General features: G+C 35.2%; 2 protein-coding genes across 2 annotated transcripts in view; both read right to left on the minus strand.

The window, feature by feature from the left end:
• The window catches only part of LOC145664630 (diphthine methyltransferase), a 70,136-nt gene that overhangs the window by 42,903 nt on the left and 637 nt on the right, over positions 1-26,596 (minus strand). The window lies entirely within an intron of this gene.
• LOC145664631 (cyclin-dependent kinase 2-associated protein 1-like) lies at positions 4,064-26,564 on the minus strand. The gene is made up of 2 exons (XM_081731465.1): positions 26,420-26,564; positions 4,064-10,448 (listed from the first exon to the last, which is right to left on the minus strand). Exon 2 carries the CDS (start codon positions 10,406-10,408, stop codon positions 10,088-10,090), a length of 321 nt encoding a protein of 106 aa, XP_081587591.1. The 5' UTR covers positions 10,409-10,448; positions 26,420-26,564; the 3' UTR covers positions 4,064-10,087.

A 26,596-nucleotide genomic window follows, 5' to 3' on the forward strand; every position in this document is an offset into this window, starting at 1 on the left:
TGGTATGTATATATGGGTATAAATAAACTATATTTTATTATAACTTGGTTTGCGCATGCGTATCTTTTTCTACATAAATTAATAAATGAACGTCAGTTTATCTGAAAAGTCGAAGTTTGCGAATTTTTTTCGAGCACTTCCGGTTCGAATTTTAAAATTCTGTTTTCACGGTTGGTAAGACCTAGTTACCCGCTTTCCGAAAAAAAAAAAAAAAAATGTATCGCTTCTGTGTGCAACCGTTTTGTCGCAAAAAAATTCCAGAAATTGTAAAATTTTCAAAAATCGCCATTTTTGGGCGTCATTTTCTCGAAAACACCATCTTTTAAAATTCTGAAATTTTGTCATATGGTTTAACTTTACATGAATAATAAACACACCAAATACCATTCTCGACCAATGCTTCATGAATTAACTATAGCCTTTTGAAGTTGGCGAAGTTTCGTTAACTTTGATGTCACAGTTAGCAACACTGGAAACAGTAAAAGTGCAATGATTTGATGGTGTTTGTGGTTCACATTCATTAAATGAAGAATAAAAGGTTTTCCTGACTGTTTTTTTATTATTATTATTTTCATCAAAAAGGCGCTCTCAAATAGTAAAATGAGCCTCACTCCTTCTCCGTTTTTTTATTCCGAAGTAATCTGAGATGGAAATTACGACTACGAACCTCACAAATTTTAAGTTTACTTGAAATGGCCATCCAATAAATTCTGATGATCTATAAAAAGCCTAAACTATTAGCTCAGTGATGATTTGGAATGCTCCAGACAAAGTCTCAATTAAGTGCGATGTTATTACTATGATCGAAAAAGGACAAAAAGTTTAAAAAAATCGAAACGTTTTCTTACGTGTTCCATCAAAGAAATTTACGGACTTTTTAAACAGAACAATTCCAGCATAAAAATGGGTCACTCGGAATTTTATAGTATTCGACTAAAGTGGGTCAGTCCGCAACCTGTGAAAAAGTGTGTGTATTGTGCAAATTTTAAGTTAGCTGCTATTGCCTTAAAACAAATCAAAGGTGCAGCCTGTATTGAAGTTGTTATGAGTGATCTATTTCCTTTCGTAGTATGATCCGTAGAAAATGACAGCTGTCTTCTTCAAGAATGTGGTGAATGTCCTGGAGTGGACGGAATAAGTGTGGAGTCTTTAATTACTGATCCTGATGAAAATGAAAGTGTTACGTATGCCATATGGGAAAACAATGATCTCGTTAAGAAACTTTGCCACTTTCTGTTTTCGTATCGTACATTGCTGGTTTAACTTAACAACATCAAGAAAATCCAAAGAGAATTAATTCCTACCGAAATGCATCGTATAAAATTACAAGATACAAATTCTATTTTATTTTATGTGGACTTCGTTGAAAACTGGACTGTTATTCTCCAAAGTGAAATTCAGAATTATCACCGGAATATGAACTGACAGTTTTATTGTAATAAGCAACGACAAAACACGATTCGGCTCATGTATTCATAGCCATAGACAAGATTCTAAAAATACTCGAAGAAAAGCGAAAATACAGGTTATAGAAAAAGGTTTGAATACGTGAAAAGCGGTTGGCGTACGCGTCTTTGGCGTGGGAGACCCGGGTTCGCTTCCCGGCGGGAGCTCATGCGGTTTTGATTTCACGTTTCATATAGCCTCGCTGCTGAACGGGATGCTAAATTAAAATGAACTCAACAACGTGAAAATAAGTGTCTACAATTTCCCAAACCGTCAGTGATTTCTGATGGTGCTGCATTCCACTTTAAAAATCACTTTCAGATGTTCGAGATGCAGACAAGTCCGATAAAGCAGTGTTCTTGTAGTGAAACCGGCCATGCAAGGGTCTTTGCGACGGTATTGTGGGGAAGGGTGTGTGTGTGTAAAGAATGTGACAACGCGGCATAACCTTAGGCAAAAACAGATACACAGTATTAAAACCGCAAAAGAATTCGTGAGTATAGCGCAAGTACAAACTCCGGGTATTACTCTCGTTTTGTTGCCTGGAACTGAATTCAACAACTTCCGAGAAAAAAAAAAAAAAAAATGCGACCGGTAATTGGTATTCAACGAAGTCACCTTTGGCTTTCGGAAAATGGCGAAGTTTTTATGGGAGTAACGGGTCATCATGAACTAACTTCATGCAACCCCCAAAATCGATCTTCTGCAATTTAAGGTGTAGATTTAAGAAGTCTGCAAAAAGGAACTTTTGTTACATACATATACGTATGATAATAGTGGTGCGTAGCAGAAATATGAATAAATCATGAATTACGTGAAATTGAAGTGCTGTTTATGCTTCCATATGAAGCTTCAGCAGGGTACAGGTTTCCAGAAGAGTATAAGAGAAGTGAAAATAAGTGTTTTGTGGCTATCGACAATGTGCTACGCAGGGGCGGATCCAGGACGGACTTCTGGGGAAGGAGGGTAATACTGGTGCTTAGAGCTACTTTTAAGAGCTAAAAACTCGGGGGAGTTTTATTTATATATAAAATAAGAAACTTTCTTTTTCTGGGAGGGAGGGGGGACTATCGACCCCTGGACGAGTTGTGGGTGCATCAACAGCTATTGGAGCATCTGCACGGTTTACATGCTATTAGCGAAGAAGATACCAAGCAAGCAAATGATTGGTTCATGTAGAAAAAAAAAAAAATCAGTGAAATTTTGTTTCCGGAGACCATTTTAAGTGAACTTGAAATTTGTGTGTTTCGTAATCGTAATTTCCATCTCAGATTACTTCGGAATAAATAAATAAATAAAAAAAAAAAATAATAAAAAAAAAAACGGAAAAGGGAGGAGGCTCATTTTACTATTTGAGAGAGTCTTTTTGATCAAAATAATAATAATAATAATAAAAACAGTCAGGAAAACCTTTTATTCTTCATTTAAGGAATGTGAACCACAAACATCATCAAATCATTGCACTTTTACTGTTTCCAGTGTTGCTAACTGTGACATCAAAGTTAACGAAACTTCGCCAACTTCAAAAGGCTATAGTTAATTCATGAAGCATTGGTCGAGAATGGTATTTGGTGTGTTTATTATTCATGTAAAGTTGAACCATACGACAAAATTTCAGAATTTTAAAAGATGGTGTTTTCGAGAAAATGTCGCCCAAAAATGGCGATTTTTGAAAATTTTACAATTTCTGGAATTTTTTGCGACAAAACGGTTGCACACAGAAGCGATACAAATTTTTTTTCGGAAAGCGGGTAATTAGATCTTACCAACCGTGTAAACAGAATTTTAAAATTCGAACGGGAAGTGCTCGAAAAAAATTCGCAAACTTCGACTTTTCAGATAAACTGATGTTCATTTATTAATTTATGTAGAAAAAGATACGCGCATGCACAAACCAAACTATAATAAAATATAGTTTATTTATACCCCTATGTACATACCACAACAAGAACTATAACTCTACCTGTCTCCATAGCTGAATGGTGGAACTCCGAAGTTGGCCATTTTCCATGTCTTCTACAATTCATAAATTGTACTCCCCGTCTTTGATGGCCCATTACTTGGCGGGATTTTTTTTTCGACAAAACAAAAAAAAATATGGGTCTCTTAGAAACATGTCTAGTTGCTATAAAAAAAAGTTTCAACAATATCTGAGATGGTGATGGTACAAATTTATTTATTTATTTTTGCCTGAGTTGGAATGGAAGGCACCTTATCACCATTGGTTATGCCTTCCGTGGAAAAAGACCTGATAATAAAAATACCAGAGTTCAACTAGCATATATTAGACATATTTGCTCTAATTAAAGAGAGGAGAATGGATTTACTAATTAAGATGACTAATCGGATAAAATGTTCAGCATTATTTTTTTTTATTATTTCTTTAAGCAGGTAGTCAATGAGTCCAGTTTATATCTTCTATCCCCGATCGTTCATACTGCAACACCCGAAAACACAATCCACCGGCCGCCACTGGGTTCTTGTATATCCTTTATGCAATTATTCAGGTCCTTGTAATAATGTCATTCAATATTCGTGTTATTACATGGTACTGGACAGTATTTTAACGCCAGTTTTCATAAATAACGTCTTACAAAGAAAAAAAAAAACACAAAAATAGCATTGATTTCTTTAATAACTTACATTTGTAGCAATAAATTAAACTTTTTCATACAAGAAAAAAAAATACAATTACTGATGCATTTTACAAAGCATTGCTATGTATTTCAAAATCCAACAATAAATGTACGTACAGCTACAAGTTTTCTCAGACCACAATTTTCCAACTTTTAATTGCATAATACAAAGTAACTCATCATTCTTATTTCATTCATAAATCACATTATAGTCTTAGATGTACCACAACCACAAGAATCTTTCATGTATGATCTATCAATCAGGTAATGTGTATCAGTACATACTGTCTTAAATAAATTACTGTATTCAATATACATATATACATGTGAAAATATGTTATCTCTTTTCATGCAAAATTGAAAAAATGTTCAAAAACTGCATAGTACATATCCTGATTCGTAGCGAGTTGATGACTAAGGTATTTCATAATTTTGGAATTATTACTTGTCGTATGATCACAACTATGCTATGTATACTACACATTTACGATTTGGAAAAATAGTTTCTATGATTATCGTATACACAACACATGAGTTTTCATTATAGTTAATGAAAGAATACTTTTATTTATAAGTAGTCCATACAATGATCACGATACTGACTACTTCCAATGCCTGAACAATTAAGTCAGTTTTTATTTCACGTCAAAACCTATTTACACATATAACATAATAAATACTCATTAAGGTCAAACACACACATGCACAATATTACATATCACTTTTTTTTTTTTGTTTGTGACTTGGGATGCATACAATATGCCATTCAACATAGTATGATATGAATTAAATTTTCAAGTTTATACGAGCTATCCGCATTTATTTTAATCATTTTATTGACAATAAAGGTCATGAGACTTCTTGAGACGCTGGAAGAAATGGATATGTGCATGGTACGAAATGCATAGATATAAATCTGATCAACTGTTGTGCGTTTAGTTGTCAACGAAACGAACTTTTACACTGTTAAGATCTCACGAGAATAATGTTATTCGATTCGTATTATTATGAACTCCCCGTGGATAATGATCTTTTGGTGCACAAGGCTCGTGCTCACATCTCAGGAGATGTTATTTCGGTGCTGAGAAGGGACATTATACTACAAACTAAAAAGAAAGCAATATTAATGTTGATTTCTACTTTTTACAGCAAAATAAACACCTAATACGACGATTATTAAATATGCTCACAATTATAGTGAAATCTGTTAAATACAAATGAAATGGAATCTTTAATTTAACGTTCCACTCATATACCCTTAGGTTAAAGGAGACGAATTATTAATGGAAGTGAATTATTATAAAATAATTAATAAAGTGAGAATGTGGATGGAAACGGAAGAACCTAAGACAATTCAAAACCATAATGTTGTTTACTACAAACTCACGTAAGTTGGGGTCGAACCAGGAACCCCTCGCAATAGATGTGAGTGCTTTTCACTAAGCCACCGTGCAAGCTTGAAATCTGGTAAACATGCATAAACATCTTACTGTCGTTTCTATTCTACATATATGCGTTACCCTGCTCTCCTAATCGACCTTCTCTTATTTATTTATTTAAATGATAATACATTTTAAGCGATAACTATATGTAAGAAATACCAACATCTAAAGGACATGACAGTGTGTACCTTCACATTAAGTGTTTAAAAACCCATATACAATGCAAGACAAAAATTATCTAACAGGAACGTGTTCGGTAATTCAATTATATAAGACTGGAAGTTCGAATACCATTGAGCAATCGAACATACTCACAAAAGACAAAGTTACTACAAACAGAACCCAACAGCAGATCTAATCGTACGTCATTTGTTCTCGATCTCTTTACTTAGGATAAAAATATTTTTCGCTATAATTTCGTTAACAAGGTATATTTCTCCACCTAAAGACAGATGAAACAATAAGAATCAGAGTCTTTCGTGAATGGAAGCGTGGATCAATACAAAAGCTCTGAGAAATGGCTAGAGGTTTTTGAAATTTCGGAGTGGAGAATGGAGAGAACTGACTGAGTCGAATGGAAAACCAATGGCGTAAAAAAAAAAAAAAAAAAAAAAAAAAAAAAAAAAAAATTTAAAGCTCACTCCTTTTGGGGGCAAGCCATGAAGGCCCAGGAGTTATGTATGGAGGTAAAGGCACTCATGGAGGTGATATAGTCAAGACTACGCTGTGGCTGCCTTTACTTCCCCCACACTGCCCTAGGTACCATTTCAAAGAGGTTGGGGTGAACCTCAGACCCACACTAGAACGAGAAAAATTTCCGCCTCTAAAGGGGATCGAATCCGCCCGCCCAGTTGGCTGGTAGACGCCTTACTGACTAAACTTCTGCGTCTCTCTAAGTGATAGAATCTAGAGAAAAAAAGGAATGAAGTTGGAGATGATTAAAAGAGGGAAAGAAACTGACTGAAGAATTAAATTGTATTCTAGAGAACGTTATGGAAGGTGAAATAGGGAGACCCGTTACAATCGATGAACAGTACAAAAATGGATAATTGTTATGCAAAGTGACAGAGGTTAGTTGAGAACCACAGAACACGAAAGTTTCCCAATTTGCAAAAAGTGACTTGCCAATCATGGCATAATACTCATGACAATGGTGTGTACATGTAGGTCTAAGACCTCTAATTGTTTCCAATGAAATTAAATAATACCCATAAATAATATCTGAATGCAAGACCACAATCTAACTTGAGAGACTGCAGAGCATACAGGATTTAACTCTTTCACTTCAGCTGGATGCAGTTTCCTACAAGGTGTTGATGTAAGATACCAGTAAAAACAAATCGATATATGACAGAACTTATTCTGTCTCATTTGACTAAACAGTTACTGAAAAAGAACATCTCGGAAAAATGCTTGCATAGATATCCTATAGGTATCTCTAAGCTAAAATGAGGTTTTCATTACGTTCGATAGATGATTCTCATCGAAATAATTTTTTTTTTCTTTTTCTCTCTTGTTTTTATTTTCAAGTGCGGAGTAAACCGAAAGGTATCTGTCTGTCATTTCTGTGGCTAAAGAGCAGTTTTCCCTTTTTAGTGAGACATATATATATATATATATATATATATATATATATATATATATATATATATATATATATATATATATTACTCTACGTATCAAACAAAACTTGCTTGGGTTATATGGTTAGCGTACGCGCCTTTGGCGCGGAAGACCCGGGTTCGATTCCCGGTGAGATACCATGTGGTTTAGATTTCATGTTAGGCTTAAGTCCACGTCTCATATAGCCTCGCTGCTGAACGGGACGTTAAATTCTAATCTAATCAATGTACCGTGCAGCATATACGTAACATCTATATGACTCAATCTTGATCTGGAAAAAAAAAAAAAAAAAAAAAAAATAAATCTGATATGAGTCTTTTTGAAAATATTAATTTAATCAGCAAAAAATACCTTCAATATATGCTTTAAAAAAATCAAGAAGTGTTTATTCAAACTTATGCTTCGTTAAGACACCTTTGACGCCACAGAAAAGAAATCACAGCAAAAATCAAAATCAAATGACGTAAGAAAGATCTATTGATTATCCAGTTTGTGCGACTAAAAAATCAGTTTTACCAAAATACAAGTTATCTGAAAAATAATCACAAAACGAAAACAGTGCAAATCTATTTTTTAAAAAAAAGACATTGAAATACAAATCAACATCTGATAAATCCACTTGAAAGATATATTAGAGAAAAAATAAGAATATCTGTGTACGGAATACTTGTTTAACAGTTTTAGAATTTGTTATATTTTTCAAGGTTTACAATTTATTATCACCTTTCCTAGAATTTGAGGAAGCATTTTCCAAAATCTGGTGAGTTCAAGCAAAATACATTTACTTTTTGTATTTCCTTATGATTTTAACAGTACGTCCTACGATTCTGCTTTCTAGAACTGTCCAAAAACAGCAAGCATGAATTAAAGATGATGGAAAACCTACTGAGATAGATAAGAGCTACAGGAACTACCATATTATTACAGGTTACTGGATTTTTACTAAGCGTACAGGGCGAGCGATGTCATCGAACTTCTGGTTATAGAAATGAGCATCTTTCCTCTCAGTGTCTTAAAACTTTTTAAATTAGGACTAAAACGTACAACATGATTTCCTGTTACGATCATTAACTTTTGATACCTATAGAAGCGTCATCAAAAATTTGCCTTATCGTAAAGATAAGGGCCCATGTTGAGAAAAAAAAAAAGAGGATTATTTCGTCTGTAAACTTCAACTGCTTGCATATTTGATATTTAAAATTTTAGCATTTCATTTAATTGCAAGAAGCAAAGTGTTATGTAGAAATAGACGTGATAACAATCAACAGTACCTTCTCAGAAGTCTCATGACCTAACATACAGTCCATGGTTTATACTAAATGTGTCAAGGAATGTGCAAGCTGAGGTTAGCATGATTTTGAATTACAAGAACACAAACAGAGAAAATCATGTATCAAGTTAACGACTGTCTAATCTGTACTAATCCGTCATTTTACTTCCATAATACACACGCCGGTTGTGTATACCAATAGGAACATCAAAAAGTCAACTTAGTACTAAAATATCAGAACTTCTGTTAGTAGTGTTCAAACATTAATGCAAAATAGCAAGTAGATTACTTTTTAAAAGTATAAATCTCATATATATTTGAACGAAACAGGCACTCTTGCACTGAAAGACAAAAAATGGACTGGAATGTTTGTAATAACCGGGCGGAAACTTCTGAATACCTAACTTCCCAACTGTGACAGTTGGATTTTGAATTGAAATTTTCAATCAGTGCCTGTCGATTCTCACAGACTTACATCATCTCTCTATAACAGAAACTGACTGTAGTAAAATATCTCGAATCTCGCACATTCCTCTAAACTAAATGTATAACGAGAAAGATTACTCTAATGATTCGGGACATGTATAAGTAGATCGCTGAGTGTTCCAGGAATTGTATTTGATATCTTACAAGATCCTTCAGAACTTTTGACAATCAAAATGATGATGATAGATACTGAACGAAGTCGCACTAGAGTAACCATTCCCATTGCAAGTATAAAATATCTTTTATCAAATCTACCACAATAAGTTATCTTTTCGTCATAAATAATATCGAAAATCAAGAGAACAGTCTAGAAAATTTTAGTAATCAAATTACATTTCTATTTCAAAGACAAAATGAAAGGCAGTGTCTTTTTTTATTTCCTTCTTGAAGCCTCCATTATATATATATACTCGTATATACACACGCACACGTACTTCGATCATTGATTTGGTCAATATTTCTTTCTTTGCTAATAGCTCATGGAAAAATTCATCACAAATCTATAAAAGATACACAGATCACGATTACCTACACTACATATTTCTCACATTCTAGTATTTTTTTTTTTTTTTTTAACTTATATAATTTACCACTCATTATCAAAAATAAATCAATCTGTATTTCAAGTATCCCATATTGATATACAAGGTCACGGTTCCACATTAATCATTCGAAATGTCGTCACTGTCCTTAAAACATCGCTTCTCGTCATTTTCCAATTTCAGACTTCCTCGTATTGCACTGTACCAATTATCACTTCACAATGCATTAATCTTAATTCGCCAGTCCGCTGCTTGTAACTCTCAAAAATTACGTCACAGACAAATCACATTTTATTTCTCTTATTTTCCTGTAAGTAGCTTTCGATAAAACCAAAATCTACTTTTAAAAACAGGTGAGATGAAAAGCATGCAAACCTGATATAATTTGATAAGCAAATATGTTTCTGAGGCATATATATATATTGGTAGTGCTAATTTCCTGTAGGTAGTTTAAATTTAGAATATATATTTCTGATGAAATAAATGTTCTTCTTAAAAATAAATATACACTCTTAACAGTAGGCCTATCACACGTTGCTTTTTAAGATATGTATTATTTAAAAACTTTTACTTTTTATGCGCATATTCCTCCAGCAAACCGTGCAAAACTGCGTCAAACGACACGTCCAATGATCCCGAGGGTCATTGGCGTGCACTACGTTCCGTCTCCATAAGGCACTCACGGACTAAAATACGAGCATGAACAATACCTCGCTTCAATCTCTCCGCACTACTTTTGCTGCCAGCATACGTAGGCCTGATATCCTTTCCCATCTCTTCTATAACTGCAAGCAACTGTGCATATTTTGATTGAGGTGGCTGTTGTCTCACTAATGGATTTCCACCAAAGCCCTGAGGTGTTGCCATACCCATGGTTGTAGAGATGATATCAGGATCACCTCGTGGAGGAAGAATAACTGGGCTGGGAGTTGGAGAGTCGATGGCCTGGATGTCGTCATCCATCGTTTACCGATTTTTTTTTTCCACTCACACGACGGTCACCCTGTTAAAAGGAGGAAACAGATTCAAGAAATCATTCAAACTACCAGCCTTTCTAAGTATTAATGGGAGCCACTAATAATATTAAATGTCTTTATTTAACAAACAGCCTAGTGAATCCAATTTACATTGGAATTATTAACAATCAATAATAATAATAATAATAAAACTGGAAGTTCCCCGAGCCTACATGTAACGGAACCATCCCAGCATTCGCTTGGTAGACCTAAGGAAACTCTGGAATAATTTCAGTCTGAATGGCAGATCCTCAGATTCGAACCAGCGACCTAGAGTTTGCGGAATAAAAAATACTGCCCACTAGCCTACCCTTATATCTCTGTTAAGTTGTATATATAAATTAAAATTACCTTCTCTTCAAACAACACCGAATTTGACTCAACCATTCGTTGTTGGAGAAAAGAATGTCCATAAAGCAGAATCAGTCTCTACCATCCGGACTACTACATATATTAATTATCCTTGATTGTATTTAAGCCCTTTGTCAGCAGTGAAGCTATATACGACAAGATATGAAATGAGATATGAACCATTGTAGTGCATTTGATGTGTTCCCACAGAAAATAAAACCCGAAACTTCGTGCACTCGAACTAAACTTAAATTTCGGGAGATACTTTATGCTGCTACAAATAACGTTAGCTAGAACGTTTAAAAGAAGACTATAAACAATGCTATTAGCGCATTTCGGTCTTACATTGTTACAAAATCAATCACCACGTATGATGTACAGAAGTAGTAAAAATTTAATTTAGGAGTTATTATCAACCAGTGAGAGGGCGGACAAATTACCGGCCATTACATCATGAGCAAGTAAGCGTAGAGACAACTAGAATTGTACTCTTAACAAGACAACACGGCCCTCCCCACTGGTCTAATGGCCAGCGCGTGCTTCTTTGGTGCATGTGGTTCCGCATTCGATTCCCGCTAGGAAGGCACTGAAATTTGAGGATCTGGTGCGTTAATATAACTTGAGCGATATTAGTAGCACATAGCGTAACAATTGTCCGGAATAATTCTCTACAAGCACAGTTACAGGAACGTTATTATGCGGGTTATGTATTTCTCAGGATTCAGTTTGTTTTTAACGTGGCTGATGAATGCACAGACCCGATCTTTGCAAATATTTAAAATCTGAGATAAGTAAGAACTCGGTCCTATACTATTCCCTACAATTTATGACTGTTATGCCTAGAGATGCAAAAAAAAGCAGGCTTTTTTGAATCGATGGTTTCTTGCACCTAAAAAGCCGGCTCTTGGGAAAAAACTAGAATTTTGGAAATTTTGGCTTTTTTCATTTTCATGATTTTTCTATTTAAATAGCTTTCTTATAGTATACTCTAAAGTTAAATAAGATTTCATGACCTAAATACCATATTTCGCTCTGGAATTCACCATTATGATGGATGGAGCACATGTTTTATGAATTCAAGTAAACATACAGTACGTGGTATTTAAGAGCAATTGTAGAGGATATTTAACTTTATTTCAACTTCTGAGTTATCGACATTTTTTTTTCCTTCTCTACGTCATTTCTTTTTTAGTCATCCGTGTTTCATTTCGTAGAGATTAGTAGGCCTACTCTAGCTTCTAGCACATAACTTAAACTTACGTTTTTTAATATATCCGTCAGAGCGTACATTTGTCAGTATATCTGTCAGAGCGTACTTCCACATTTTTGTTATACTGTAGCTGTGCAATGATTTAGCAATAATCTTCCGGATACAACCTTGAATACAGTTTTTAGAAATAATCAGTAGTGGATTCAAAAAAGTATTTTGGGAGGTGTTTCTCTGCTTAATGTTTGTTTTTTCTAAAATTTTCTAATTTTTATTTGGGAGGAGCTTGAAGTTTATGAGTAGGCATGGAGCTTGAAGTTTATGAGTATAGGCATAACTAATATTTCGTTTTGTTTGTATTCAGCAATAATCTTCCGGATACAACCTTGAAGACCATTTTATACTGATAATCAGGGGCGGATTTAGAAAAGTATTTGGGGCGGGGGTTCCATATTAATGAGTAGTTTTTCTAAAAATACCTCATTTTTATTTAAGGAGAGCTTGAAGTTTGTGAGTAAGGGCATAACAAATATTTCGATTGTTTTAGAAACTCCGTAATTTTGGGATACAGGCTTCAATCTGTAAGACATCTCCACCCTAACCCCTTCGCAAATCCGTCAATGCTGGTAATTAGTAATAGCAACGATTTAAAAACGATAAAGGAAGTCGGCCAGGATTCACAGTACACGCACTATCTCTACATTCACAGATAGAATTAAGAAAAACTTTTGTCAAAATGCTCGAATTCGGGGTTTAATCCCGGACTTTCCGATAGAAGTGCAAAAACTAAGCACTCAATCATGGTTGTTGTCCAGTTGTGCTTAACTTAAATATATTCTCTCTATGGCTTATGGAATCCGAAGGTTCAATGCCGCGTTCACAAAAGCTCTCCACTGACTTCTATCCTTAGCCAACTGGATCCAGTCTTTACTTTGTATTCCTATTTCTGCGAGATCCATCTTAATATAATCCTCCCATTTGCCCCTAGGTTTTCCTAATGGACGATTTCCGATTAGATTTCCAGTTAAAACTTTGAAAGCGTTCCTACCTTCTTCCATTTTGGCTGAATGACCTGCCCACCTGAGCCTCCTAGACTTGATGACCACAACGTTTAGTAAACCGTATAAATTATGCAGTTCTTCGTTATGAAGTTTCTCCCATTCCCGTTCCTCTTGTATCCGAATATTCGTCTCAGGATTTTATTTTCAAATACTTTCAGTCTGCGTTCTTCCCTCATCGCAAACGACCATGTTTCACAACCATACAGAACAACAGGCATGATTATCGTTTTATATATTTTAAGCTTTAAATTTCTCGACAGAATTCGCGACGACAAAATATTTTGAACTGAATAATAACACGAATTTCCTGATTTCAGTCGACATTTAATTTATTTGTGGATATGATTTTGGTCTAGTAATATTGATCATAGATATTTAAAAGTATCCACTTTGTCGAAAATATTATTTGATGTTTTAACGCATCCACAATTTGTCGTATTACGATCCCGGTGAACTTCCATGTATTTAGTTTTCTCTGAATTTACTTCTAAACCAACGTCGCTACAAGCGTTTAGTAAGTTCTATGCATTTCTTTCTATTGTTCTCCTATCATTCTCTATTAAATTTACATCATCAGCATACGCCATAGCCTGGTGAATACCATTCAGCTCTAGGGCCTGGTTGCTATCTTTAATTTTCCTTATGGCGTACTCCGGAACAATGCTGAATAATAATGGTGATAACACATCTCCTTGTTTCAGACCATTCTCGACGTTGAAGCTCATGGACAAGAATTTTTCTACTCGGACTTTACTCTGGGATTCATTTAAACATATTTTAATTAATCTAACTAGCTTTTTCGGTATTCCGAATTTTGTAAGAATTGTACAATACTTCCCTCCTATCCGAGTCGTAAACTTTTTAAAATCAATAAACAGCTGATGTACTGAGTAATATATTCCCATTTCTTTTCGAGTATTTATCGAATAGTAAATATCCGGTCGATTTCCCTAAATCCACACTGATAATCTCCAATAATTTCATCTGCGTATGTAATATAATCATCTTGTTATATAATGTTAAGAGAAATGTCTCGCTAGTTATTGCAATAAGTTTTGTCGCCTTTTGAATTGAAACAGTGATTGATTCTTTCCACTCTTCTTAAATGTATAAAAAAGTTGAATTCCTGTTGTTAAAAATTCAGAAACCTTCAGGAATGGGTAAACCGTGATGATGGTTATAAGCCTAGGAAACCGAACGATCAGATGAACGGTCTATTACTCATATGATCCATAAACAGAAAATTCGGCACTTGCCCGATTCTAAACAAACTTAAGGAACAGTCAGTGCATTATAGAATTCGGAATTTTACCGATTTTGCAGATCCGAAGCACTTAATAGGTGGTAACAGATTATTACGTATGTGATAAATGAATGAAAAATTTGTTCGAAATATCCATACAATGTATATGAAAGTTAAAACTTTAAAGTTTCAAGAATGTGCAGAACCACCCGAAACCAACAATTTAAGATTATCATATAAAGAAGTAAAAATACTACATACAATTTTGCTAGTTTTTTGTGTATCTTTTTTTTAAAAAAAATAAAAGTACTTCCTTTTGTGTATACGAGGTTAAAAAATTATTACATCTACTGGTTTATCCTTAGGAATTCATAATGTAAATGTTATTAAAAAAAAAAAAAAATCTTTTCGAAATTCATGGTTTATTTTAGGTTTTATATTATTACCTACATCAACCACTAATTGAGTTTTTGTGCTGTAGAGAAGTGAAACAAAGTCTGCTTTATCAATTTAAAGCAACATTTTGAAAAAAAAAAAAAAAAAAAAAGCCCAAAATTTCCCAAGCAAAAAAGCGAAGCAGAAAAAAACTATTTTTTTTTAAAAAAAGCCGGTTTTTTCCGAGCCCTTGCATCTATAGTTATGCCACAACACAATGAGTAGCAACGTTTTTCTCTCATCTTAACTCCGTCATCTTTCTTACGCTAGGGTAGGTACAATGAGCACACCAATATTTAGTTCTTCGTTAATAGGTTTATCACCGATTTCAGAATATACATAAATCGTGAAATTCACCGTCCTCTTGAACTAATCCGTCTAAAGGAAATCATTCAAGATACGCATGACAACTTGCATTGTTAAATGAACTATAGTTCACACTAATGACATGGTATGAACTTTTTTTTTTTTTTTTTTTTTTACTTAAGTCAATGATTTCCAACGATTTAGCTTATTTAATACGATGACAAAAGCTAATTATATTAGGATCCCGGTTTCAGTAGTCAGAAATACATAACAATTTAAATTATTTTTTGAATTAAAAAATGCTCCGTGAGTGAACTCAAACGGTCGTTGAGTACAACCAATGATCAATGTTTTCAGAAGAAAAACCTACAAAGTGCCTTAGCTTCATTATGTAATGAAGAAAGGAAAAATAGAGGTATATATAATCTTCAGTTGACTATCAACTGAAGACAAAGACGTCAACTTCATAAAAGGGAAAATTAAAAATTGGAAATCTTAATTTCCAGGAGCGTTAGGAATCTAAAGCACCATTCATACCAGTGTTTTGAGTACTATCTAATGTTGAAAGTACCATCTCAGCAGTCTTAAATATTATGAAGAAACAACGGAAAATTTAATACATTTAAATCCTATCACTTTTTAATCAAAGAAAGTCGGAACCGTTATCCGTGCACGGCAGTGAATGTAAACAACTTCCACCTAAAATAAGTCTCAGAGCAACGAAACCGAAGGTCCATCCCCGCGCACACATATCTAAAAGCAACAAACTTTTCTCATTCAAAGAAAAACACATACAGAAACAGAACGCACTGAGAGTAATCACATGGAGAAACGAAACCATTTTATCGTACATGGACTGAAGGGTCAAATTTCCTTGCATTTACCTTGGAAATCTACAGACATCGATGCACTGTAACTGTATACTTAAGAACTGCTTGCTTGGGTGTTTGGCTTATGATGCAAATATTGGGCAGGGAGCACAGAACACAACACTCTGCCAATCCCATTGCCGGATTAGCAGAACTTTTCAGCCGCCTACCATTATAACTCTGAGAGGCTACTTGCACAGTCTGCTCAGTTTGATAGCAACGGTGTGATGGTCGATAGCCTACAGTTTCTCGCAAGGGCAGATTTTTGAAACACACATGTCGATGCATGATCTAAACAATGCGATAACTATCTGCATCAGAAGCATATTTGTTAATCATTCAACTAAATTTTATTATCGGGAAACAGAAAACCACGAATGTTTCATCGGCTCTAAGATCAGGTCTAGTTTATTAATTTAGTACTCTCATTTTCCCAAATTAAAACTGCTATTCTCAATGTCACGTACTTCCAGCAACAAAAATAGCTGAGATGTTAATGTTTTTACCTTATCTACTTAACTCAGTCTTTTTAACACTATGAACTTCATACACCACTCACGGAACTATCTCCGTAACAATCCGCCAAAAAACAATGTCAAATGCGGAAGTAAAACTTTTTTCCTACTATTTAGTTGATTGATTGGTTTATTACTGAGTATTTCATGGGAACTTCACCACGGGGGTTATTTGTTCCCGTCACGATAACGCCAGTGGCCGACACATTCTGTGCATTAAAAATTCAAATGAAACCTCTAAAAAAAAGTTCAAGTGAAAACATGACTTTAAAACAAAATAAAATTCAAACAGAACGTGAAAATACTACAAGATTAAATAGCAATATATATATATATATATATATATATATATATATATATATATATATATATATATATAAAATTAATTACAAAATAGCAATAATTGTAAGACAAACAGGAAAAATTTAAAGAAACTTTAGAGCACGTTAACTACTCCAATCTTCAGATTAAAGTGAGAATATGGTTTAATATAGACTAAAACCTGATTCAGATATTTACGACTCGAAACGTTCTTTGAAGTCTGAGTATTCTGAACATTTTACAAAATGTGCCGAATACTCTGTGGGATGATACAATTGTCACTAAATGGGTGGTTAGCACCAGAATAGGAATGAGTGAGATAAGAATATCCCATATACAAGCAGGTAAAGATCTCTTCATCTTGACGACTAGTACGCAACGAAGTCTGAAATTTGCTCAAAAAGGTTTTACAGGGTGAAGTTTATTTTCGTTGTCTACTACCCATCTTTCAAAACGTAACTGAAACCACAAGAAGTGAATGGAAAGGAATATTAGTGTATTTGAAGCTGTTATGTTTGTTATAATTTGTCCATCATTGTATCGTTTGTGTCTTTTGTTTCCAGAATGGTACAGGAACGCTTAACCATACCTGCAATATATTTTTTTTAAATTCAAAAATGAGAGCCATAAGACGTGATTAAAACAGCACTATGTGTTGAGAAAAACGCTGACAAAGGTAACGATTCCCGTTGAAATTTCGGCATTCCTGAAGCGGATAATACGTACCTCTAAAATAACCTGGTTCCTTATATACTCTCAGGCGTTAGCTTAAGATTCAGTATTAGTTTCTTTAACTGAGCTGATTTGAAGTTTAACGTCCCTTTTACAATACCTAGGCTATATTACATACAACTACAGTTAAAGGATCTACAGCTTAACGTCAGATTCCAACCACATGAGCACTCACCGAGAATCAAATCAAGTTCTCTGTGTCGGAGGTACGTATGCTAACAAGATAGCCACGACGGAAGTTTTAGTGTTCGTCTGTTTTGATCCTCGTAATTCTCTGGAGGACTCCTTATAATTTAACCCGAAGTGTCTGTCTCAGTTTTTCCAACTTGTCTTCTGAGTATGTATTATTGTTATTCTTACCAGAATTCCAGCTCACGAAGGATTCTGATTAGCGTGATAAGGATTTATTAATTGCAATATGGCACATCGAATCCTATGGCCGTAATGTTTTGTATCTTTCATTAATTAGTTTTTTAATTGCTTCACGATGCTGGATCAATACAAACTGTGTTCCCACTGAGAATAGAACTCAAGACCACGCTCAGGAAAAGAAAATCCGAAACCAATTTGCCTACTACAGCACAAAAGGAATAGCACGTTGATACTACTAAATTTCATTTCACGTGTAAGAATACAGTCTAAGGTGGTTATTAATTCACCCAATTCAGAAAACAAGCGAAGTAAAACATTAATATACTGTAAGAAACATGTTCGATATAGTAATAGTTCCCAAAAATCAATGCTCTTAAGGCCCTTTCTCATTATCCGGCGAACTGCCGTGAACGGCGACTGCGAATTGCCGGACAGGATAGAAAGACATTGCAAGCAAAAACAACCAGATCTCCATGCTAAAATCCGGCATGGCAGATCGTCGTGTATAGCTAAGCGGGACATTATAAGCAATGGAGCTCTTCACATATACACAGCAATCTGGCGGATAGGTGTTGGGGAAAGGATCAAGTGTTCCCAGGAAAGAAAAATGAAATGAAATATTTGAGTTTTACGTCCCACGCATATGCCGGTTACGCTAAAGAAGACGGTGATGAAGAGTGAAATGGTGGAATGAAGTGGGAGGAAACGGGAGAACCTCAAGAAAACCCACGCACACGGTGTTTGTCCACCACAAAGTTCACTTGGCGGGGGCTGGGATCGAACCCGGGACCCCAAGCACCAGAGGTGAACACTCTACCACTGAGCCACCGCGGACCCCCTCCCAGGAAAGAGTAGAGAGTGGCTGCGATAATAGGGATGTGTTTTATATATATATATATATATATATATATGTGTGTGTGTGTGTGTGTGTATGTATGTGGTTATGTTCTAGCCCAGGATACCTGGAGTAATTTTAACCAAACTTGTTACATACAATATGATGACATGTGAAAATAATCGAAAATGATCGATACTACCGAAGTGTCGAACCCATACGTCTTGATTAAAAAGATAATATCTTGAATTGTCCTTTGAATTCAGGGACTAGAGCAGTACTTTAAAGAGAATTGAGTCAATAGTCGGAACGCTTAAAATAAAAGAAAAAACCCGAAATACTATAATAATAATAATAATAATAATAATAATAATAATAATAATAATAATAATAATAATAATAATAATAATAATAATAATAATGCCTACAGATCAGCCTTGGGCTCAGTGGTTGAGTGTCGACTTGGGATTATGGGATAGATCTCAACCACTGACAATCCTGAAAGGACTTTACCTGTTTTTCCCAGTCACAACAAGTGAATACCGGGATAGTATTTTAAATATCCAGAACCTGGCCGCTATTTTGCTCAAGTCCATCAACTGTGGAAATAGTACAGGAAAATTTTCTTTATGATACCACTTCTCTAAAAAAAAAAAAAAGTGAACCCGTATGTGTGTCTGACCTTTTTTTTATTTTTTGTTTGTTTTTCTGTCTGACTTAACAAAGCAAGTACAAGACACTTTATGCGCCTGTTTATTGCAATCACCACAACACGACAAGAGTCATAAGGTTTTGTTTCTTCAGTTGGACAGCAACCCTGCTCGCATATTTTTCATCCATGGCAAAACGACGGGTAATATGAAAGGGTACACTTCTCACCCGGCAAACTACCGCAAACGGTAAATTTACTACCAATAATTGAAGATAATTACAACATATCCTGCTCAGTTCGCCGAAATGCATCCAGATCCTGCACATATACAAAGTAGGCTAGCCTGAACAATTGAGGGGCTATCATACAATGAATAAATATATGAACACGAAACACAATTAATACATTAAGAACTTTGGTTTTATGTTTGAATTTCCACGTTTAATGCACATGTTTACACGAGGAATTTGTTACGAAATCCAATAAAAAAAAAAAAAAAAGGCTTGAGAACGACGGAGGAAGAATTTTGGGTCAAGAACCGGAGATGGCGGTCCGAAAAACAAAATTTACAGAAAAAGATGAAATTTAAGCATCAGAAAAAAAAGGTTATCAGATCACTGTAGGCTGAGTAATTAGGAAGAAAAATAAACTTTAATTGTGGACTATAGTAAGATGTACATTGAGGCTATATTAGGTAAACTGGCAATAGAGCATAATGTATCAGTTTTAAGCTTAGTGTCTCATTAACTGATATAGGAAGTATATGCTGCAGTAATAGAGAGAAAATATGTAAACCGGAAGGACAGGAAACTGAAGTTGCATGTTAACGAACAAGGTTAAGACGTACTTTATGAATGCAATTTGATGTGCTTCAAATAGCCTATATTTTGATGTCCTAAAGCCATGCCTTGATTATTCCCCAAAGAACCACAAAATGTTCCACAATAAATCCCAATAAAAATCACATCCGCACACAACCGGATGTATGGATGGATTTGCACAAGATTCTAACGGAGAAGATGGATATCCCAATATTCATTGACTGGATATCACTTGAATGTGCAAGGAATAATTCATAAACATCTATTATAATGACACAACATCCCTTGGATATCTAAGAAATGCTTGTTGGGATTCTTAAGGATTTAAGTGTCCGATAGCTTTCGGATTCTTCACAACCGTTTGTGTTAAGTTATAAAGGAACCATCATGAAATGGCCCCTGAAGTTTATTATCACGTGCGAAGGAAAAAGGCAAAAATGAAATCTTAAGTTTTACGTCCCACGTATATGCCGACTAGGCTAAAGGAAACGGTGATGGTAAGACATGAAGAAAAATTGTAAATGAAGAAAGTGAGAGGAAACGGGAAAAAACCACAAAATTCACTTGGTGCGAGCTGGGATCGAACCAAGGACCCCATGTACAGAGGTGAACGCTCTACCACTGAGCTACTGCGGTCCGCGAAGGGAAAAGGCAACTCCAATTTTGGTGCTAGTGTTACCAACCATCACTAAAAAAACTGCCATAGATACATTGAAAAAGCTGACATGTGAGTAGTGGAAACGCCGCTGCGAGCTGTCCGAGACCTTCTCTTTAGTGACTAGGAACGCTCCCTGACCACATGGCTTTGTGCAAACTGGCAATGTCTTCGGCGTTGCCCCCGCCATCACCTGACTCCACCCGGTGTCTTAGGCGCAAGTTATCCCAACTCACACTCCACGCAACCGCTTAACCCATGGGGTCAAAATATGTATCCCTTCGAATGGCAATCTAGTACAGGTCAGGAGAGATTTCGTAAGCGTTTTGTATTTTTTGACATTTCATGAACATCCACTGAATGTGTATCAGATGTCCCATGGACATTCCGTTGCTTTTTCCTTAAATGTCGGGGGAATGTTTGTGGTATGGTTGAAGCAAAGCGAAGCGAAACTTAAATAACTGAAGCTAACTAAAGCTACAATACAAAAGATCAGCGAAAGTGCGTATAGTTAAGAAAGAATAGTTTAATCTGTTGTGGACTTCGCTCCCAAGCTCTCTCCCTCTTTAAGTTTATTAACATAATACCATAGTTTAAGATAGTCTATGATAACAATTCATTAGAGGGTTACTTATAGTGCTAGTTGGAAACACTTAAAGAAAACTAGCGGGGGAAGTCATATCAGGGCTCATAGTGATCTGGTCTCTTGTAAATAGTTGAAAAGTGACCAAAAGTACACGAAAAGTGACCAAAATCTCATCATGCCCCCTTTTTCCTTTGTCAATTTCCCCATCACCTCTCTTTGTTTGTTGTTTTGTTTCATCTTTTCTTCTTTACTTATTCTTTTTGAGTTTCCTCCTTTCTTAGGTTTTCTAAGTATGCTTTGTAGTTACGGTAAGCAGGCTTAGCAGATGTAAGAAGCTTCTGAGTAACTGAAACCAGTTCTGGCCTATTTCCGAATTTCTTTATCCGAGACATTATATTTAACTTAGCATTGCAAGTTCTCAAAGTCATGAAATATTCAAATTCCTCACCTACTCTTAAAAAGAACATACAAGAAGCATAACAGAAGACAAACATGATGAACCACACAAACACACACACACACACAACGTTGAGCGGAGCGTTACATATTACGAGAGAAAACTAAAGACTATTATGATAGAAGAAAGAATAGACACAAAAGGGTTCTCAACCAAACCTTGAGAGCTTAAGCATCCATTGTACTTTACAAAGAATAAAGGCTGGAGTGAGAATAAAGCTGACTGTTTCACATGTGGCAGCAAGTACTGAAGCTTTCAGAAGAGTAATGAGTAACAAGTTTCTGTTTTTTCCCATTTATTTTTATATTTCTCTTAGAAAACTGCCAATAAAAAAAAAATATATATATATCACACGAAAAAGTAACTTTACCTCCCAAAAAAGTAACTTTTAGTGACAAATTTGAAAAAGAGTAACTTTTAGTGACGAACTTTAAAAAAAGTAACTTTTAGTTAAAAAAGTGACGCGCTATGAGCCCTGTTATATCCTTCCTGACAGTGACAATGTAAAAATTCATTGTTTTCGTTTCCGAATAGTTAGGAGTTTGAAACACTTTACAATTTAAATGTACTACTTTTGCCAATCATAACTGCAATACAGATACAAACATATTTAGTGAAAAGCAATGAGAGCATGAAAATAAATAATATCTCTGAATGACAATTACAAGTGACAGAAAAAAATGAAACAGGAGTACTTGTGGCTAAGTTCATTAAAATAACAATGTAATTAATAAGTAATACAACACTGAAAACAGGTTAATGTGGCTGTCATCAGAGGCCACCAGCAGCGGAACCTTAGCCGATTTTTAGATTTGAGTTTAGCGTCGATTTTTAGCAGGGTTGGCTGGTTTAAACCAGCTGTTTTTTTCAAAAAAAACCAACTGGTTTAAACCAAAAAACAAAAAATGTTCGTAAAAATGTAAGTGTTTGTAAAATCTTGATGAACACACATTTGTGGGTTATCACGTTTCACTCCCGTATATTATTCGTATTATATTCAGACCTAAATTCCCCATTCATTACTCAAAAAGATTATACTACAAAAGCAACGTTTTTTAAAATAAGTTTATAAACGTTTATTTTGTGATTTTTTTTTTTTTTTTTTTTTGTAGTTATTATTGTTATGTAATTGCAATCGAAGAAAAATTCTAAATATTGTTTCGTTTCAATGTTTACTATTGATAAAATACATCGAAAATGCCGTACTTTTTGTGTGTGTGTGTGTGTGGGGGGGGGGGGGTCATACAGACCTCACGAGAGGCATTTAGTGAAATAAGTATCTTTGGTATCTATTTATGTATAAATGAGTCTGAGCCAAAGTGGACTCAAATAATTCGTATCTTTATTCACTTTTCTTATTGATATGCAGATTAAGTCGGTGTATTTCTTTAATTTGGACCAATAAAAGTCGTTATTAACTAACTTGAATTAAATTAGTTCTTCTGTACTTCGTAGTACTTTGAAATTGTTCATGTGTAATTCTGTGTAATGGTTTCAGTTGTGTAACTGTTTATCTTTTTGTCCTTCTGAAATGACTCTTGACAGAGATCAGTACAACGTTTTTTTTATCAGGATTCCTTCGTGAGTGAGTCGGCAGACGTATCGCATTTGTGGCCAATTAGTCCTGGTTCCGAGTTCAAATGGAGGACAATTTCTCTCGGATGTAACTCGAGAAGCGGTTTTTATTCCGCTTTAAGCTTATGTGACCCCTTCCAGCGTAACTCGGTTGTCGCATAATAACATCAAGGCGAAACAAACTTATTTCTGTCCATATATGATATGAATATATACAGCAAATTATTTAAACCATAAAAACCTGGTTTAAACAAAAAAAAAAACCGGTTTATTTGGTTTTTTTAATAAAAACCATGGTTTTTGCCAACCCTGATTTTTAGATTCGAGGCTACATAAAACATGGAACTATAGCTTAAAGTGGTACCCGAACCACATGAGCTCCAGCTGGGAATCGAAATGAAAAAATGAAATATTTAGTTTTACGTCCCACAATTATGCCGGTTAGGCTAAAGGAGACGGTGAAGATGAGAAATGAATGAAAATGTTGGAATGAAGAAAGTGGGAGGAAACGGGAGAACCCCGAGAAAACCCACGAGCACGATGTTTGTCCACCACAAAGTCCACACGCCGCGAGCTGGGATCGAACCAGGGACCCCAAGCACCAGAGGTGAACGCTCTATCACTGAGCCACCGCGCCCCCCAGCTGGGAATCGAATCTGGTCCCCATGCCAAAGACTGTAGGCCTATAATCTAGCTACGAGGAAGCACAAGGCTGAAGAAGGCAGTCGTGCAGCATAGAAAGACTGAGTGCCAACAGTGCAGACGCTACTTGAAGAAAGAAAGAAAACAAGGGAACCAGAAAAAAAAAAAAAAAACTAATCTACCCTACCTTAACAAACCTCTACTTCTTTTTAATTCGTTGCTAAAAAGTATATACAGCACGCCTTTTTGAACCAATAGCCAAACACAAGGTTCTAGAACACTGGTCCGCCTCCATTGAGTTAATTTTGAGTTTAACGTCCTTTTCAGCAGCGAGGCTATATTAGAAGGGACCTACTGATTAACGTGGAATCCGAACCACATGAGCTCCCGCCGGGAATCAAACCCGGGTCTCCCACTCCAAAGGTGCGTACGCTAACAGCTTAGCCACCGAGGAGCTCCCCGCATTCATTGAGTTGGGTATACTTCTGGAACTGGGGGGGGACCAATACAAAGTTAACCTAGCCTATCCTAATATAACCTAACCTGAACCACAGAAAATATAGCAAGAAAGTAAGAAAATTTTGGCATTTATTCCGATGTTGGTCGTCCGCCTGGTTTTCGATTTAAAACACATAACAACAGCACGAAAATTTAAAAATCATCAATTTTTAGGACCGCTTTAAAAGGGTATAAAATTGTAGGGTAGAGTAGACTAAGGTAGGGTAGCGCCAGATTAGCTTAGGATTAGGGAAGTTTTGACACATTTTGCTAAAATTAATAGAGTGCAATTTCGCATCTCTGCGTAAGGATACCAAATGGAGCGTTTTTGTACACCTGCAGCCATGTTCAGAGAAGGTAAATGTTCGTTATTTTCCCACAACCAAATCGTGCTGTAACCTTGCGCGAAGTAATTCCGCTTGCCAAATAGTTTCATGTTTATAATCTGTTATATAAAAAAATAAACACAACTTTCGCTCTTCCTACGTATTATTAAACACACAAACAAGCAAATTATTTATTTCTTCCCGGCAAATTTTCAAAATTTTGCTAGAAACGGACGACCAACTTTGGAACTTTACCCGAAATTTTTATTTTAACCCCCCCCCCCCATAAATCCAAAAATTGGATGACATGCCTTGATTTGTAGTAAAGAAAGAAATCTACGTCCATACTAGCCCGGCTTCACTTGCTGGGCATTACTATGTGATTTGAGTATTGATAAAGAAAGGAATCAACTTGGCTACTAACCCACCTTCACCTGTGTGCGAACCAGCATTCTAGAACCGTCCCACACCCAAAAGAAAAAAGAATCGTTAATTTAACGTTCAATGTTCATGGTCTTGAAGTTAAAGTAAACGAATGACTAATGAAAGGGAACGTTTATGAAGTAACTGATGGAACAAAGTAAGACACTTAAAATACCGAGAAAACGCAAATACCTTATGTTATCCACCACAACTTCACGTGATTTCGGATCGAACCAGGAACCCTTCAGATCAGAGGTTAAGCCTATATCACTAAGCCACCGTGCTCCCCGGACGCTACATGAAGTTACTGTGTCTTGAAATAGCTTGGGAAAGTGCATATAAAATAAGTACAGTATTTACAGTACTCCTGTGAATGACTGCATGGTAATGAGCTTACAGGATTTCTATATTATTGCTTTGGCTATCTGTTTTTCGGTAAGTAAATTCCTTAGGGATATAGTATACGTAAGACCGTCTGAGTTCCAGAAGAAGCTGGATGCTCATACTTTTAGGGATTATTCATTGAGTATCTACGAACTTAGAAAGGGGGTAACAAACCCACTTTCATTTACTTATCCACTGATACGAAAATAAAAAAGAACGTACCTATTTGCCCTTGTACTTTATATGCTATAGCGCATTACATTATATGCAACAAGGATTTTGGTCTGCATCATGATATAAATTTAAAAATATTTAACATTTTTCGAATCGAAATCAACAAAATTTATTCTAGAAAGTAAAAATATAATGTTAAGCACATATAATGAAGACAACGCAGTGATTTAATTTGGTAACGTATAAATATATAATATGAAGTATCCTCGCACACGGAAGACAGGGGGTTCTCATGTATACTATTACCTTCCTTAGATATACTTTGTATTTACACATTTAATCTGTAATTTTTCGAAAACAAGAGTTCTTTAACGGCATTCCTACGAATTTCAAAAATCCTTGCACTAAATACTGGTGTAAATCAAATAGATTTTCAATTACTACATGAAAATTTCATAATAAGCTTGTAGAATAATAATAACCATTAGCATAATTTTCCTACAATTAGAATACTATACCATTCCGAAGTGGAAATCATGAAGCAAAAGTTATTGATTACACATAAACGACTTTCTCTTCCTGCTTAATTAATATGAAATATAATGTGAATATTTAATCACATAAATGCAAGAATCCATTTGTATAATACAAATCGTGGAATGAATCAAAATTCAATGTAATAATACGGAGAGAAA

The sequence above is a fragment of the Thermobia domestica genome, chromosome 11 (assembly GCF_964235325.1).
Source record: "Thermobia domestica chromosome 11, izTheDome1.hap1.1, whole genome shotgun sequence".
NCBI classification, from domain to species: Eukaryota; Metazoa; Arthropoda; class Insecta; order Zygentoma; family Lepismatidae; genus Thermobia; species Thermobia domestica.

Excerpts from the sequence above, each read along its gene's own strand:
- LOC145664631 (XM_081731465.1), bottom strand. The coding sequence starts at position 10,408 with ATGGATGACGACATCCAGGCCATCGACTCTCCAACTCCCAGCCCAGTT.